Source organism: Lynx rufus, unplaced genomic scaffold (genome assembly GCF_022079265.1).
Source record: "Lynx rufus isolate CCGP_SWC_20201006 ecotype Redwood Valley unplaced genomic scaffold, mLynRuf1.p SCAF_16, whole genome shotgun sequence".
NCBI classification, from domain to species: Eukaryota; Metazoa; Chordata; class Mammalia; order Carnivora; family Felidae; genus Lynx; species Lynx rufus.
The window spans coordinates 7,493,470-7,507,252 of NW_025814830.1; the positions used below are offsets into that span (position 1 = coordinate 7,493,470).

The following is a 13,783-nucleotide window of genomic DNA, read 5'->3' on the forward strand; positions in this document are numbered from 1 at the left end:
GGGCCTGGCCTCGACGCCCTGTGCCGTTCCCCCAGCCCTCTCCTCCCACCGAGGCCAGGGGACCCCGCTCAACAGTAAAGAGGATGAAACGGAGTTCCTCTCAGTAACCACTTCCTCCTCCTCCCCATTTACCCCCCAGCTCACCGTGGCCTCGTCTCCCCCCAGACATCCACCATCTAGCCTCTTTCCCACCTCGGGGCCTCTCGCACTTGGTGTTCCCCTGCCTGGATTCTTTTTCTAGGTCTTTAAAATGGCCGGTTCCAGTCTCTCTCCACGTGGCCGCCCAGAGGCCCCCTCCCCACATCATCTTAAATAGCGTCTGGTTGGCCCCTTGTCCCAACAACCTTGTTTCCTTCAGGGCACTTTTTCCAGGTGGTAATTATTTTCATCATCTGTTCAATACCTCGCTTCATCCTGCAGGTCTCCGCTGAGCTGTCCCCTCCTCCAGGACGCCCTCCCTGGGCTCCCACAGCCCAGCCCTGCCCAGTCTGAGTGGTCACTGCCTGGGGATGTTCCCTCTTGGACCGGCAGCCCCAGGAGGGCAGGGCTGGGATCGTCCTGGCCACCGCTGTGTCTCCAGCACCGCGGGGGCACCTGGCTGGGCACACGGCGGGTGCTCGGTGGCTGCGGTGGGGTGGGCAGACCTCTCACACACCTGAGTCCAGCACGTGGTTGTTACGGAGGTCCAGGATCTGCAGGGAGCAGTTGAACTTGAGGAGGTTGCCCAGCTGGGCCGAGTCTTGCAGGCCATTGAGCTTGTTGTCGGCCAAGTACAGCTCCCTCAGATTCACGTTCATCTTCAGCGCTGTGGCTGGGGGAGCACGGGCAGAGTGCCGTGACCGGCCAAGCCCCGGCGCCCGGCGGGCGGCCCGTCACTGCCCGGCGCCCCCGGCCCCCGAGCTCACCGAGCAGCATCAGCGGTCGCCCCGACAGGCTGGCGTTCTCCAGGTGCAGCACCGCGAGGCTGCTGCGGATGCGCAGGGCGCGGGCCACGAACGGTGCCGAGTGGTCCAGCAGGGGCGTGTTTCGGGCATCCAGGTACTGCAGGCAGCTGGTCTGGTGGGGCAGGCGCGGGGCTGCGACGGGCCGGTCCGGCCCTCCCTGCCCCCGTGGCATCTCCCGCCCCCCGGCCGGGTGGGCACCAGGGCCCCGTGAGGGAAGGCCCGGCCTGGAGCCCCGCGGGTGAGCCAGGAGGGGGCCCCAGGCTCCCCCGCGGCAGACGCCCCGCACGAGGGAAGGGGGTGGCAACCACAGCCACTTCCGAGGGGTATGTCGCGGGCAAGCGAAGGACGGGGGAAAGATGTGTGAAGGGAGGAAAAGGCGTCGGGGTTGGCCTGGGGCAGGGCACCCTTGGCACCGCTTTCGCACTAGCCTGGAAGCTGGGCACCGGCGCCCCACCGACGGCCCACGCCCCGAGGGCTCGGGAGGCCAGGTCCCAAAGGACGGGTGCCCCGGGAAAGCGCCTGGACCCCCCTGTGCCCGAGCCCCTTCCACCCCGGGTACAGGTGAGGGGCACCCACCTTGCGCATCATGTGGGCCGCGGCCTGCCAGCCCCGGGTGCCGATGTGCTTGTTGAAGGAGATGTTGAGGTGGGTGGCCGACTCGTAGTATTCGATCATGTCGAAGAGGGCCGAGGCGCCCTGTGGCACACACAACGGCGTTTAGGCTCAGGTGGAGGCAGGCCCAGGGGGCTCGGAGGTGGGGGCCACGCGACTAAGGGAAGGGGAGAGCCCTGACGCTGCCCGGGCACCTCCGGGTTCCGGGAACCAACCTGCCTGCTCCTGCCGGACTCCGTCTGCTTTCTCTTACTCGCCACCACCCCCGAAGTCGGGCAGATCTGGCGCGTGACCAGGACAGGCCCTGGTGTTCCTGGGTCTCAGTTCTCCAGGAGCCCACCCACCGGGTCTCCCAGTGACCTCCAAGTCTGGGGAGGCGAGGACACCTAGGCCTAAATGGGGAGGCTGCTTTCTGAAGGTTTCTTAAACTCTCCCCTACAGGTGCCGTTAGCCCCAGCAGGGGTTCCTGAAAAGGTTTCCGGTGGTCACACGGCTGCCCCCACTGAGGCCCGGCTCCCCAAGTCCCTCCCTTGCGTCAAGTCCCCTGCCTTTGGGGTGGGGTCTCTGACACCCCATTTTCTGGGCCCCACCCCAGAGCCCCAATATTCCTCACACCCGCTCTGGTCACACTGGCTGTGTCCCCATCTTGTCCTTCAAGAGGCCCTGCCCAGCTGTTGTCCAAGGAGGCTCTTTTGCTGCAGCGCCCCCTCCCCCCAAACCTCAGAGGGGCCAGAGGGCTCAGGGAACAGGTGAGGCGGTGGCAGGGGCCGCTCACATCTTCGTCCAGGTTTGTCTGCTCCAGGTCCACGACCTTGAACTGTAGCCTCTTGAAGACCTCTTCCAGGGCCTCACAGGTCTTGTAGTCGAGTTTCTCGCCTGGGACAAGACAGAGGGCCGGGCACGTCTAGTGCACCTGTGTGTGTATGTGTGCACTCGCGTGCCCCGGGGGGGGGGTGGGGGCCGGAAACGCGGGCTCCAGGCCAGGGGAGGCTTATCGCGCCTGCCTCACGTCGGGGGGGGGGGGGGGGGGGGGGGGCGCCTGCCCCTGCCCCGGCTAACCTCCTCTTCCCGCAGGACCTGCCAGCCCAGACCCACCCCCCAAGGGTCCCGGCCTCTGTCCAGACACGCACCTTTCAGGTCCAGACAGTCGATGCGGTGCCCGAGATCTGTGAACTCCTGGGAGAACAGAGCGGACGGTGAAGACAGGAAGACACCTCAGGAGCCAGGCTGGACCCTGACAGCAGGGCGGGCGGGGCTCTGGTCTGGCTCCATTTCTGAGGTGGGGGCCGCGCGGGGCCTCAGAGAAGAGGGGCAGTTCTGCACCCGCAGGGCCCGGGCCAGGCAGCCGGGGCACAGTCCCTCCGCCCAGCTGGGCATCTCTGGGGCGGGCATCCCAGGCAGAAGGAGCAGCCAGCACAAAGGCTGTGAGGCAGGTGCTGAGGCAGGGGAGGCGTGAGGGCCAGGCCCCAGGCCCCACACAGCAAGCGGTCAGGTGTGGGCCCGCTGGGGGGTGGGGGTCACATTCTGTTCTTGGGGCTCCACACACATTAACCCGTGGGGCGGGTGCTGTGACAAAACCATGCGCAGACAAAAGGCTCGGGCCAGCCTTGCCTAAAGTCACTTGCTAGTGAGGGACAGGCTCGGTCGGAACCAGGTGGTGGGCTCCAGGACCCACCCTTTTGGCCGCCACGCAGAGTGACCGTCTCTCCCTGGAGCTGCCGACAAGCCCTTCTGGAATTCTCCCAGAAACCCTTAAACCCAGTGAGCAGGAAGTCCCTAGCTGGATGGCAAGAGCGACCGCTCACAGTAATGCTAAGGGAACAACAACCCTGGAAACAAGCAACCTTGGACATTCTGGAATGACCCATCCAGAGAGAGGACAGGCACCTTGTGGCACACGGCTACAGGGGGAACACGCCACAGGCACAGGAGTGCCACGTTCACATAAAAGCGGAAGGTACCCTTGTGTCTGTGTAACTCTGGATGTAACTCTTACAAACGCAGCACAGCAAAGGCCAGAGGGCAAAGCCCCCAAGCTATCAACAGTGGGACTCGTGGGAAATGAGACTTGACTAAGTGAAAGGTGGATTTTGTTTGTGCCTATAATATTTTAATTACAAAAAAAATCAGACACGGGCCGGTGGTGGCTCAGTCGGCTGGGCGTTCGGCTCTTGGTTTCAGCCTGGGTCACGATCTCGCGGTTTGTGGGGTCGAGCCTGGCATCAGGCTCTGGGCTGACAGTGCGGGACCTGCTTGGGGTTCTCTTTGTCCCCCTCTCTCTCTGCCCCTCCCAACTTGTGCTCTTTCTCAAACTAAATAAACTTTAAAAAAAAATCAGGCAAGGTATATATTGAACAGAGAATATAAAGAATAAATGTGCACATTTCCCCTGGGGAAGAGAATTTCTTTGGGGAGTGATAGATATTTGAAATTCTTACTTTTTTCTTTTTTATTATTACTATCTTTAAATGTTTATTTTTGAGAGAGAGAATGCGCATGCGCGTGGGGGAGGGGCAGAGAGAGAGGGAGGCGCAGACTCGGAAGTAGCCTCCAGGCTCTGAGCTGTCGCACAGAGCCCGAGGCGGGGCTCGAACTCACGAACCGTGACATCATGACCTGAGCTGAAGTTGGACGCTTAACCCACTGAGCCACCCAGGTGCCCCGCCCCCCAAATTTTTTTTTAATATTTATTTTTGAGAGACAGAGGGTGAGCAGAGGAGGGCAGAGAAAGAGGGAGACACAGACTCTGAAGCAGGCTCCAGGCTGAGCTGTCAGCACAGAGCCCGACGTGGGGCTTGAGCTCACGAACCATGAGATCACGACTTGAGCCCAAGTTGGACGCTTAACCAGGCGCCCTCTATTATTTTTAAATTTATTTTTTGAGAGAGAGAGAGTGAGCGTATGAGGGGGGGCGGGGGGGGGGGAGGGAGAGAGAGAGAGAGAGAGCGCGAGAGAGAGCGAGAGAGAGGAGAGAATCTTAAGCAGGCTCCACGCTCAACGTGGAGACAGACACAGGGCTCAATCCCATGACCCCGGAATCATGACCTGAGCCAAAATCAAGAGTCGGGACGCTCAACGGACTGAGCCGCCCAGGCGCCCCACGTTCTCACTTCATGTGGTTCCATACTGTTTAAATATTCATGAGGAGCCTGACTGCTCTCACAACCGAACAGAGGGTTTTCGAGGATGGATTCACACGGGCCCTGGGCTGGGCGGCCAGGGCCGGGCAGTGCTTTGTGCTCCATCTCCTGCGCGGGGCGGGCAGAGGGGCCCAGGGGCTGCCGGGGGCCGGGGGGGGGGGGCGCGGCCTCCTCTCCTCCCCCGCCTCCCCCGCCTCCCCCGCCTCCCCCGCCTCCCCCGCCGGGCCACCTGGAGCTGCCGGAGGAGCTTCGGGATCTGTCTGCAGTTCAGCTTCTGGCAGGCCTGCTTGTAGGCACCAACGACCTCGTCCACGGTCACGTTCTGGGCTGCGGGCACAGAGGACCCAGGCCTGTGACTCCCCACACCCCGGCCCCTCCACCCCCTCCCACCCCCGGGCCTCTGCAGCGCTCCCTGCCCCCCACGCCAAGCCTCCACAACAAAACGCCCCTCCCAACGACCCACTGGGTTCTGTCCTCCGTTCAAGGGCCCTCGCTGCCACGCCTTCCCTCCACGTCTCCCCACGGCTCCTCGAGCAGCTTCCCACAAACATCACGCAGCCAGTATCACAAAATTCCTCGGCTTGTCATTCGTCTCCCCCACTAGATGGGGAGCCCCGAAAGGGCAGGGCTGGGTCTATCTTTGTCACCACCTTGTCCCACGCTGCCCAGCCTAGGGCCAGGGCCCAGAGCAGGTGTTCAGTTTGTGGGTTGTTGTTTTTTTTTTTTTTTTTTTTTTTTTTTGTGGATAAGAGAATGAATCTGTACTTTGGTGCTATGAGGAAGCTGAGCCCAGAGAGGTGAAGCACCTTGCCCAAGGTCGCACAGCTGGTAAGTGGTGGAGCCAGGGACTGAACTCCGCTCTTAACTGTGATGCACGTGGCCTCCCAGACTCCCCACTCCTGAAACACCCTCAACAGCAAAACGTTCCCCAATGGCTACTTAGTGCTGGGCCTCGTCCCAGAGACACAGCAGCAGTCAGAGCAGACCGGGCACGGCCCTGTGTCCAGGGTAACAGCAGTCGCTCACAGAATGAAGGGATGTAGCCCAAACCCAACAGCGGCCCGGCACAGTCCTGGGGAAGCCCGGGGCCAGCCAGCACGCCCCAGGCAAGGCTGGCCTCTCGGTCTGCACGGCTTTGCCTTCTCTGGATATCGCACTAAAATGGAGATAAACAGTACGTGGCCTTTTGCGGCTAGCCTCTTTCGTGGAGCATAAAAGACTTTGAGTTTTGCCCCTTTACCGTGCTGCACACGCATTACACAGTCTGTTCGTCCATTCACTGGATGAGATATTTGTGTTCTTTTCAGTTTCTATGACATACTGGATTCTGCCCCAGGGCAGCCAGGGAACAGGAGGCTCCGAGCAGGGGAGGGACGGACGGAGTCAGGCCGAGAAGTCGATGCAGGACAGAGTCCTACACTTGGCTCCGGAACCCCATTCTCTCCGCTGTGCTGGGTGGGGGTGGGGCGCTGGAAGAAACTGACGCAGGTCCCTGCTGAGCCCTCACCACAGGCCACCACAGGCGGCCAGCAGCCTCCCCGGCGCATCACCTTCCCGCAGACCTGGTGAGGGCGTGAGCCTGGTGGCCCCCGGGGCAGGGGCAGGGGGAGGGGGGAGAGAGGAGGTGGGGGCAGGAGCTGGCCCTGCCAGGGAAGGCAGCCCTTGGGACTCGAGCCGCTGCCTCGGGGAGTCCCACCAAGCTGGGTCCACTGGGCCCCCAGGGGTCCACAAACTTGAGTGAGGAAAAGGGACATCTCTACTTTCACTAAGTGAACTGAAATGAGATTGAGCCTTTCCTTCTTCTTAACTTGGGCAACAGAGAGAGAGAGAGAGAGAGAGAGAAGCATTTAGCAGCCCTGTGACTGGGTCATCAACCGCAACGACAGGTGCTTCCACGTCACGCAAGAGCCCCTGCAGACTGTGACGGCTCCTCACTACCTCCTGTTATTTTATGTGCCCGGGAGGAAGAAAAGAAATACTGGATTACAAGTTTAAAAAATCTCCAGCTGACTGTATTTTAATTGATATCCTTTGTAACCCAACTTTATTTTTCGCCTTTAAGAGTCATCGCTCCAGTGCCTGGTTGGCTCAGACGGTGGAGCACGTGACTCCTGATCTCAGGGTTGTGAGTTCAAGCCCCACGTTGGGTGTAGGGCTTACTTAAAAAAATTTTTGTTTTTTTCAATCACCATTCTGAAAAGTGGTGCACGGGCTTTAACCAGGCAGCCAAAGGGCAAAAAGTGCTCCCCTGGACAAGCTTGCTTCAAGAAAGGCCCCTAGGCCAAGGCTGCGTTGGCCTGGGCACATCAGACGGGGATGAGGGCCTGAGCACACGTGGGGCCATCAGTAGCAGCTCTCAGGGCCCCAGACAGCCTACAGGAAATAAGCCTCCTAAGCAACCTCTCAAGCTGCCATCAGTCCTTGAGGTGTTCAGTTCTGACATCCCTTCCTCCAGGAAGCCCTTCCTGACCTTCCAGGCTGGGCCAGGCTCCTCCCCTTCTAGCTCCACCCCCCCAGCCCTGCCCGCTGGGTCGATCTGTGTGCTGGGTCAATCTGTGTTGCGAGGAGCCGCCTGAGAAGCTTGAAGCTCGGGGTCTCGAACCCGGCCTCCTCCACGCCAGCCACAGCTGCCGTCTGGCCACCCCTTCAGCCAGGGGTCCATGGGGTATACATGCAGCACGGCCTCACACAAGGTCACAGCCAGGGCTCAGAGAGGTCGCATCCGCCCACTCACTTACAGAAGGGGAAACAGAGCAGGAGGCAGGGCTGGACGGACTCGGAGAAGTGGGAGAGCCCCCAGGGCCCAGAATGACCGGGCGCCCTCTGCTGGTAAGAACGACAACTGCAGCTTGTCATTCTCTGATGCTGGGACACACTTTGGGGGGGGGGGGGGGACGGCCCAGGGGAAAAACACTAAAGGCACAAGAGCGCGGGGATTCGGTCAGTCCACAGCAGCCTGAGGGCACCCCTGCCCCACCTCGGTTACCCCAACATCGCCAGCGGCACGCCCCGAGGCCCGGCACGGCGCGGGCAGGCTCGGGAGTGACCTTACATGTGGGGGCTTCAGGCGCGTGTTAAGAAAAAGAAACTACTACGAATTGCTTGCGGATGATGAGATGAAACGTATTCAAAAAAAAAAAAAAAAAAAAAAAAAAGGGCGCCTGGGTGGCGCAGTCGGTTCCGTCCGACTTCAGCCAGGTAACGATCTCGCGGTCCCTGAGTTCGAGCCCCACGTCGGGCTCTGGGCTGATGGCTCAGAGCCTGGAGCCTGTTTCCGATTCTGTGTCTCCCTCTCTCTCTGCCCCTCCCCCGTTCATGCTCTGTCTCTCTCTGTCCCAAAAATAAATAAACGTTCAAAAAAAAAAGAAAATTAAAAAAAAAAAAAAAAAAAGAACCAATTTAAGAAAAACTGGTAAGGAAGCGGCAGTAGGGGGGTCCGGAGAAGTAGCGTGCAGCATTTACACAGCACTTCTTTCCGCTGGGCTGGGTGCCGCCCGGAGCACTTCAGAAGCTAGCGGAACCGGACTGGCCCCTCCACACACCGGCTCATCTGTGACGCTGTGGCCAAACGGTCAAGGGGAGAACACGGAGGAGGCCTGGCGTCCGCGGACGGAGAGAGACAAAGCTTCCCAGACCCCGCGCGGGGCCTCCAGCCTCGGGTCATCCGCCCCAAGACTTCCACAACCTTAAGGAACCGCACGGGCATCGCCACGGCACAAACGGGGGGGGGGGGGGGCAGGCCTGAGTCAGTGGGCTCAGCAGTTACCCCGCAGGGCCCTGGAGGCCTCCCCAGAGGCCGCAGACGCCCCGAGGCGCTGGGCCCAGGGGACGGGGAGCAGGGCCACAGAGCAGTGAAGGCATGACTGCTGTCTGAGTGACCAGGGCAAGACTCCTTGCTGCCTCCCTCCTGGCACTCCTGGGTAGGGCTCCGGAGTCTCCACCTGAGACACCGGGTCCCGCAAAGCGGTTAAGAACACAGGCTGCGGGGGGACGCCTGGGTGGCTCGGTTGGTTAGACGGCCGACTTGGGCTCTCAGGTCACGATCCCACCGTCCGTGAGTTCGAGCCCTGCGTCGGGCTCTACGCTGACAGCTCAGAGCCTGCTTCTAATTCTGTGTCCCCCCTCTCTCTCTGCCCCTCCCGGACTCGTGATCTCTCTCGCTGTCTCAAAAATAAATGTTAAAAAAATAAAAAATAAAATAAAAAAAGAAACAGGCCCTGAGGCCACCAGGGTGGCTCAGTCGATTGAGCGTCTGACTTCCGCTCAGGTCATGATCTCACGGTTTGTGAGTTCAAGCCCCGCATCGGGTTCTGTGCTGACAGCTCAGAGCCTGGAGCCTGTTTCAGATTCTGTGTCTCCCTCTCTCTCTGCTCCTGTCCCACTCGTACTCTGTCTCTCTCTCTCTCAAAAATAAATAAAAACATTAAAAAAAATAAAGAATAAACAAACATTAAAAAAAAACAAAACAAAACACAACACAGGCTCTGGAGCTACAGTGCCTGGGGTTGGATCCTGACTCCTAATTTAAAACTCTTGTGACTTCGAGGGGTTTCTGGGTGGCTCAGTCCGATGAACATCTAGCTGACTCTTGATTTCAGCTCAGGTCATGATCTCACAGTGCCTGAGTTTGAGCCTTGCCTCGGGCTCCATGTTGACAGTGTGGAGCCTCCTTGGCATTCTCTTTCTCTCTCTCTCAAAATAAATAAGCTTCAAAAAACAAACTAACTCTGCCTCTGAGCAAAGCAATCTAACCTCTGTGCCTCAATCGCCTTATCCATAAAATGGGAGGAGGGTGACTAACTCCTCAGGTAACTGGTGATTGAGTGAGTACAAGTTCATCCCTCAGACCAGGGCTTGGCCAACTCACGGGTGCACATTAAACACCAGCCATCACTGTCGTGTCGCCCCCACTGGAAAGGAGGGACCCAGGAAAGGCATACAGGCACCTGTCCCTTATGGAATGGTTGGTGAGGCTGGGCGCACACATGTATGCAGGAGGGAGGAAGGGGGACAGGCGTGCGCACGCGTGTCTGTGTGTGTGTCTCAGGTCAGGGCTCAGATGTGTTCACTCAACTCCCAAGTCCAATGCCCTGGAAGTCCCACTCAAGCAGCAGCTGGAGTTCAAGGGGTCGTCAGAGGAGGGGACGGTGACGAACGAGGAAGAGAGTGTGCACGCGTGCCAGGAAAGGTATATCCAGAGGTTGTAAGAAACCCCGCGCTCAGTCCTTGTCCTGGTGAGGCTGCGGCAAACGAGTGTGGCCACCTCTTCGCCTCTCTGGAAGGGGCATCGGCAGGGTCTCGGGAGATGAGGAACGTGAGGGCACTCGCTAAGAGGCCGCACAGAGCCAGAGGTGACTGAGCAGGAGACGCGACTGGACAAAGAGGACGCGGAAGGTGGTGGCCGCCACTTCCAGGTCCTGGGAAGTCACTGTGTGTGAGGCGCGACGCTGGGCACTTTCTAGGCACAGGTTCACTCAGCCAGCTTGGAGACGCGAGGCTGGCACAGTTACGACCCCATTTCCTACTAAGGGGAGGCCGGCCCAGAGAGCGCGCGTCTTCTGTGCAAGGGCCCGGGGCCAGGACTGTCAGGACTGGAACACACGTCCAGATCTGCACTGGTCTGAAACCAGAGCATGGCTGCTTCTACTACTTTGGCCTGAGGAGGAAGGTACCAGGGGGCAGAGGCAGGCTGTGGGGGACCCCTGGGCGCGGGGTGGGACAAGGCGTCAGCTCTGGGGAGGGAGGCTGCCGTGTGGCAGCTGGCAGGCGGGGTCTCCCGCAGGGGTGAGGCTCTGCGGCACGCCCCGGCAGCTGGTGCCAGTCTCCCAGGAAGAGGCTATGGGGCCCGCGGAGCCTGCCTCCCCCCTCCCAGCTGCTACAGCCCTCACAAAGGGAGGGAGAGAAACCCGACCCAGGCATCAGGTGACAGGCAGAGAGACATCTGTCTGGTCCCTCGCTCTTGTCTGCACATACTTGCGAAGGCACCCACGAGATGCAAGGAGAGGCTGGGCACCAGGGGGCGGCAATGACTCAGGCCATCCCTGCCAGCCTGGAGCTGGTGGGAGAGAGAAGACACAGTCATCCAAGTGGGAGTCAAAAACCAGGAAGCCACAGCGTCGGGGGGAGAGGGAAGGGGACAAGGCAGATATGAACAGAGCAGTGGGCAGCGGCCCCTGGGCGGGGTGGGTGTGACAGAGTGAGAGCAGGCATGGCAAGATCCAGGACACCAGGAGGCGGCGCATGGGAGGGAGGCGGGGGGCAGCGAGGGCTCGGCCCCCTGCATGAGACAGGAGCCCCCAGGGCCGGGCACAGGGCAGTGATGGGAGCTCCTGGTGGCGTCCCAGGATCCCAGTGGGACCAACCACATTACCTCCGCTCTCCACTGTCCTCCCCAAAGGTCCCAAGAGTGGACAGTGGCCTGTCCCTAGCCGCTGTCACGGGGACTGGCTGAGGCAGACCCTTATAGAACCAGCCCCAGCCAGTCACAGGGACTAAGCTGGAACTGTCCAGAAGGAAGGGCTCTCCTCTGCAGGGGTGGGGCTGAGGTTACCTCTCATTTCTGGAGCCGCTGGCGGCCATCCTGGCATCCACCAGGAGGAGAGGGCCTCCTGAGCCGACTCAGAGGAAAGGTGAGCTCAGACATTTGAGACCCTGGACCCAGCCGGGCCTGAAGCCTATTCAGGAGGACCCCTCGGGTCCATAAGCCAACAAGTCCTCCCTTTCTGCTTCAGCCCCTCGGAGTTCGGCTTCTAATCCGGGACGATTCCAATTTAGGTGGCCTTTGGCCGTTCGCCCGGTGAACACCTTCTGAGGCCTGCCACATGCCAAGCTCGGTGCTGCACGGGGAGAAAGGGGCGACTCCGACCCGGTCCCTGCCCTCCAGGGGTTCTTGTTGGTGGAGGCGGCCGTGCCCTAAGAGGGCTCTGTGAACGTTCCAGACCGAGCTAAGATGAGGCAGTCAGAAGGGAGCCAGCTCTCAGAGGCCCCTTCTTTCTCCCTGGGCTCTGTGCTCCAGCCACACCCACGATATGTCAGCCCCGCCCATTTTGAGTTGTCACTGTCTGGACACAGGCCTGTCTCCCACCCACCAGACTGGGAGCCCTGGGAAGACAGGGGAGGGGCAGGGGGGTCCAGGCTGTGTCCCCAACACTGCCCTGCATGGGGGCCAGGCGCATGACGGGGTGACAGACAGATGAAGGGGCTCACACCTGGCCACTGTGCTAGGCCTCAAAGCGGACAGGGGCTCTGCGCAGGGGGGGCCCACCTGTCCCGGCGGGAGACACTACTGCGGAGGCCGGGACGAGGGCCTCCCGGACCAGGAAGCCTGAAGGGAGGAGAGGGGCACCGGGGCGCCGGGGCGCAGGCCCTGCCAGCAACTACCCACCTTGTGACAGAGCGCTCCTTGCACAGAACAGCAGGAACTCTTTAGTTCACCTGCTTCCCCACCAGGTGCTCCACCAGACAACGTGCACAGAACCGTTCGTCCTCGTCACAATCCCGCAGAGGGGACATCTCTGGCCCACTACCCACTACGCAGAGAAGGAAACCTCCCGTGACGCTGAATGCTCTCCTGAGGTCATGAAGCAGGGAAGAGGCAGAGGGAGGGTCAAAGTCGGGACAGGACGGTCCCCGTCCTACCTTGAGGTCCTGAGGTCCTCAGGCCCTCAGCTTCAGGCTGGACTGATGGGTTTGAGGGCCCAGAAATGCAGCCTTCTCTAACATCGGGCAGGGAGGCTGCCGGAGGGATTCATCTTTCTCTTCAGAGTTTCTTGGATCTACAGAGCCAGTCTTGTCCCTCAGTAGCACCTCTGGGGCTCCTCACGGTGCCTGCTGAGACCTGAGTGGCTGCAGTGGCTGAGCCTGAGACATATCGGTGGGGGACCAGCCCGGGGTGCTCCCGCCCCCTGGGCCGGCCTTCTCCCCTCCCCACAGGTCCCCCCAATAAGCAGCCACCAATCCCCACTGGCCCTGTCCCAGAGCCTCCCTGCACGGTGAGGGAGACAAAGCAGGAGGCAATCACAGAACAGCCGCACAGGGTAGGGAGGGAACGTGGAAGCAGGGAGGATGGGCGGACTGGGATCTGCTGGAAGAGAACACATAGAAAAGTCTCACAGAGAAGGACTTGAAGAGAGACGGCAGGGAGAAAGGCAACCTGGCCAGAGGGAATGCTGTGAACAGGTACAGGCATGGGGACTGCACAACGCACGTGGGCAGTAAGCCACACGATCAGGAGGGCCCAGGGGATGTGAGAAGAGGGGGTTTGGCAAAGACGCTGGGGGGGGGGCACCCATGGAGGGTCTCAGTCACGGAGCATGGGACAGGGGTATCATCCTAGAGACGTGGGTGGCAAAGCCCACACACAGAAGAGGCAGGAGAGCAGAAGTGGCTCAGTGGTCAAGGTCCCCACTCAATCCTTGTCCGAGACAGAGCCATCTATTCACAAGGCCTCAGGGCCTCTGTACCTGCCGCCCCCCCTGCCCAGAGTGCTCTTCCACCTCCTGCCCCGGTGGTTCTCTCCCTCCCCACCTGCAAATCTCTGCTCCAACGTCACCTCGTCAGAGGCCTTCCCTGATCACCCTACGCAAACAGTCCCTTTTGTCCATCCCTGCATCCTGCTTCATTCTCTGTGTGGTACTTTTCACGACCCAACAAAGCTTTATAATCTGTCTGCTTAATTACATGCAATGAGGGGAAGGATTTCACTGCTTCTGTTCAGTCAAGTATCCCCAGAAGGGTATGCACTGGGCACACAGTAGGTGCTCAATAAACATTTGTTGATGGAACAAACGAACAGAGGTGGGGAGAAGAGTGGGTCTCTGGAGTCTGAGTCCCTGCTTCCATGCAGGCCAGCTGGGCTGGATGAACTTGGGAAAGGGTCCTTCTCTCTTGGGCGCCCCGCAGGCAGGCAGGGAGGACGTACCTGCAGGGAGGTCACGGACGGGCATGCTTAGCCCAGAGCTGACCAGGGCGAATGCCCTCCAAGCATCTTGACCAGGCATCCAGTCCTTCCCGCGCTCCTGAAATGCCACACACAACCCTCCTATGGCCTGGGCTGCCCCCAGGTGGCGCAGGGGGCAGGACAGCGGC

General features: G+C 60.3%; 1 protein-coding gene across 2 annotated transcripts in view; it reads right to left on the reverse strand.

The window, feature by feature from the left end:
* Positions 1-13,783, reverse strand: part of PPP1R37 (protein phosphatase 1 regulatory subunit 37) — a 41,843-nt gene that overhangs the window by 3,503 nt on the left and 24,557 nt on the right. For both annotated transcript variants that reach the window (XM_047077855.1, XM_047077854.1), the window contains exons 2-7: positions 4,926-5,023; positions 2,687-2,732; positions 2,332-2,432; positions 1,521-1,640; positions 906-1,056; positions 656-811 (exon numbers count right to left, since the gene is read on the reverse strand). In XM_047077855.1, coding sequence (XP_046933811.1) covers positions 656-811; positions 906-1,056; positions 1,521-1,640; positions 2,332-2,432; positions 2,687-2,732; positions 4,926-5,023 — 672 coding nt within the window. The remainder of the gene's footprint in view (positions 1-655; positions 812-905; positions 1,057-1,520; positions 1,641-2,331; positions 2,433-2,686; positions 2,733-4,925; positions 5,024-13,783) is intronic.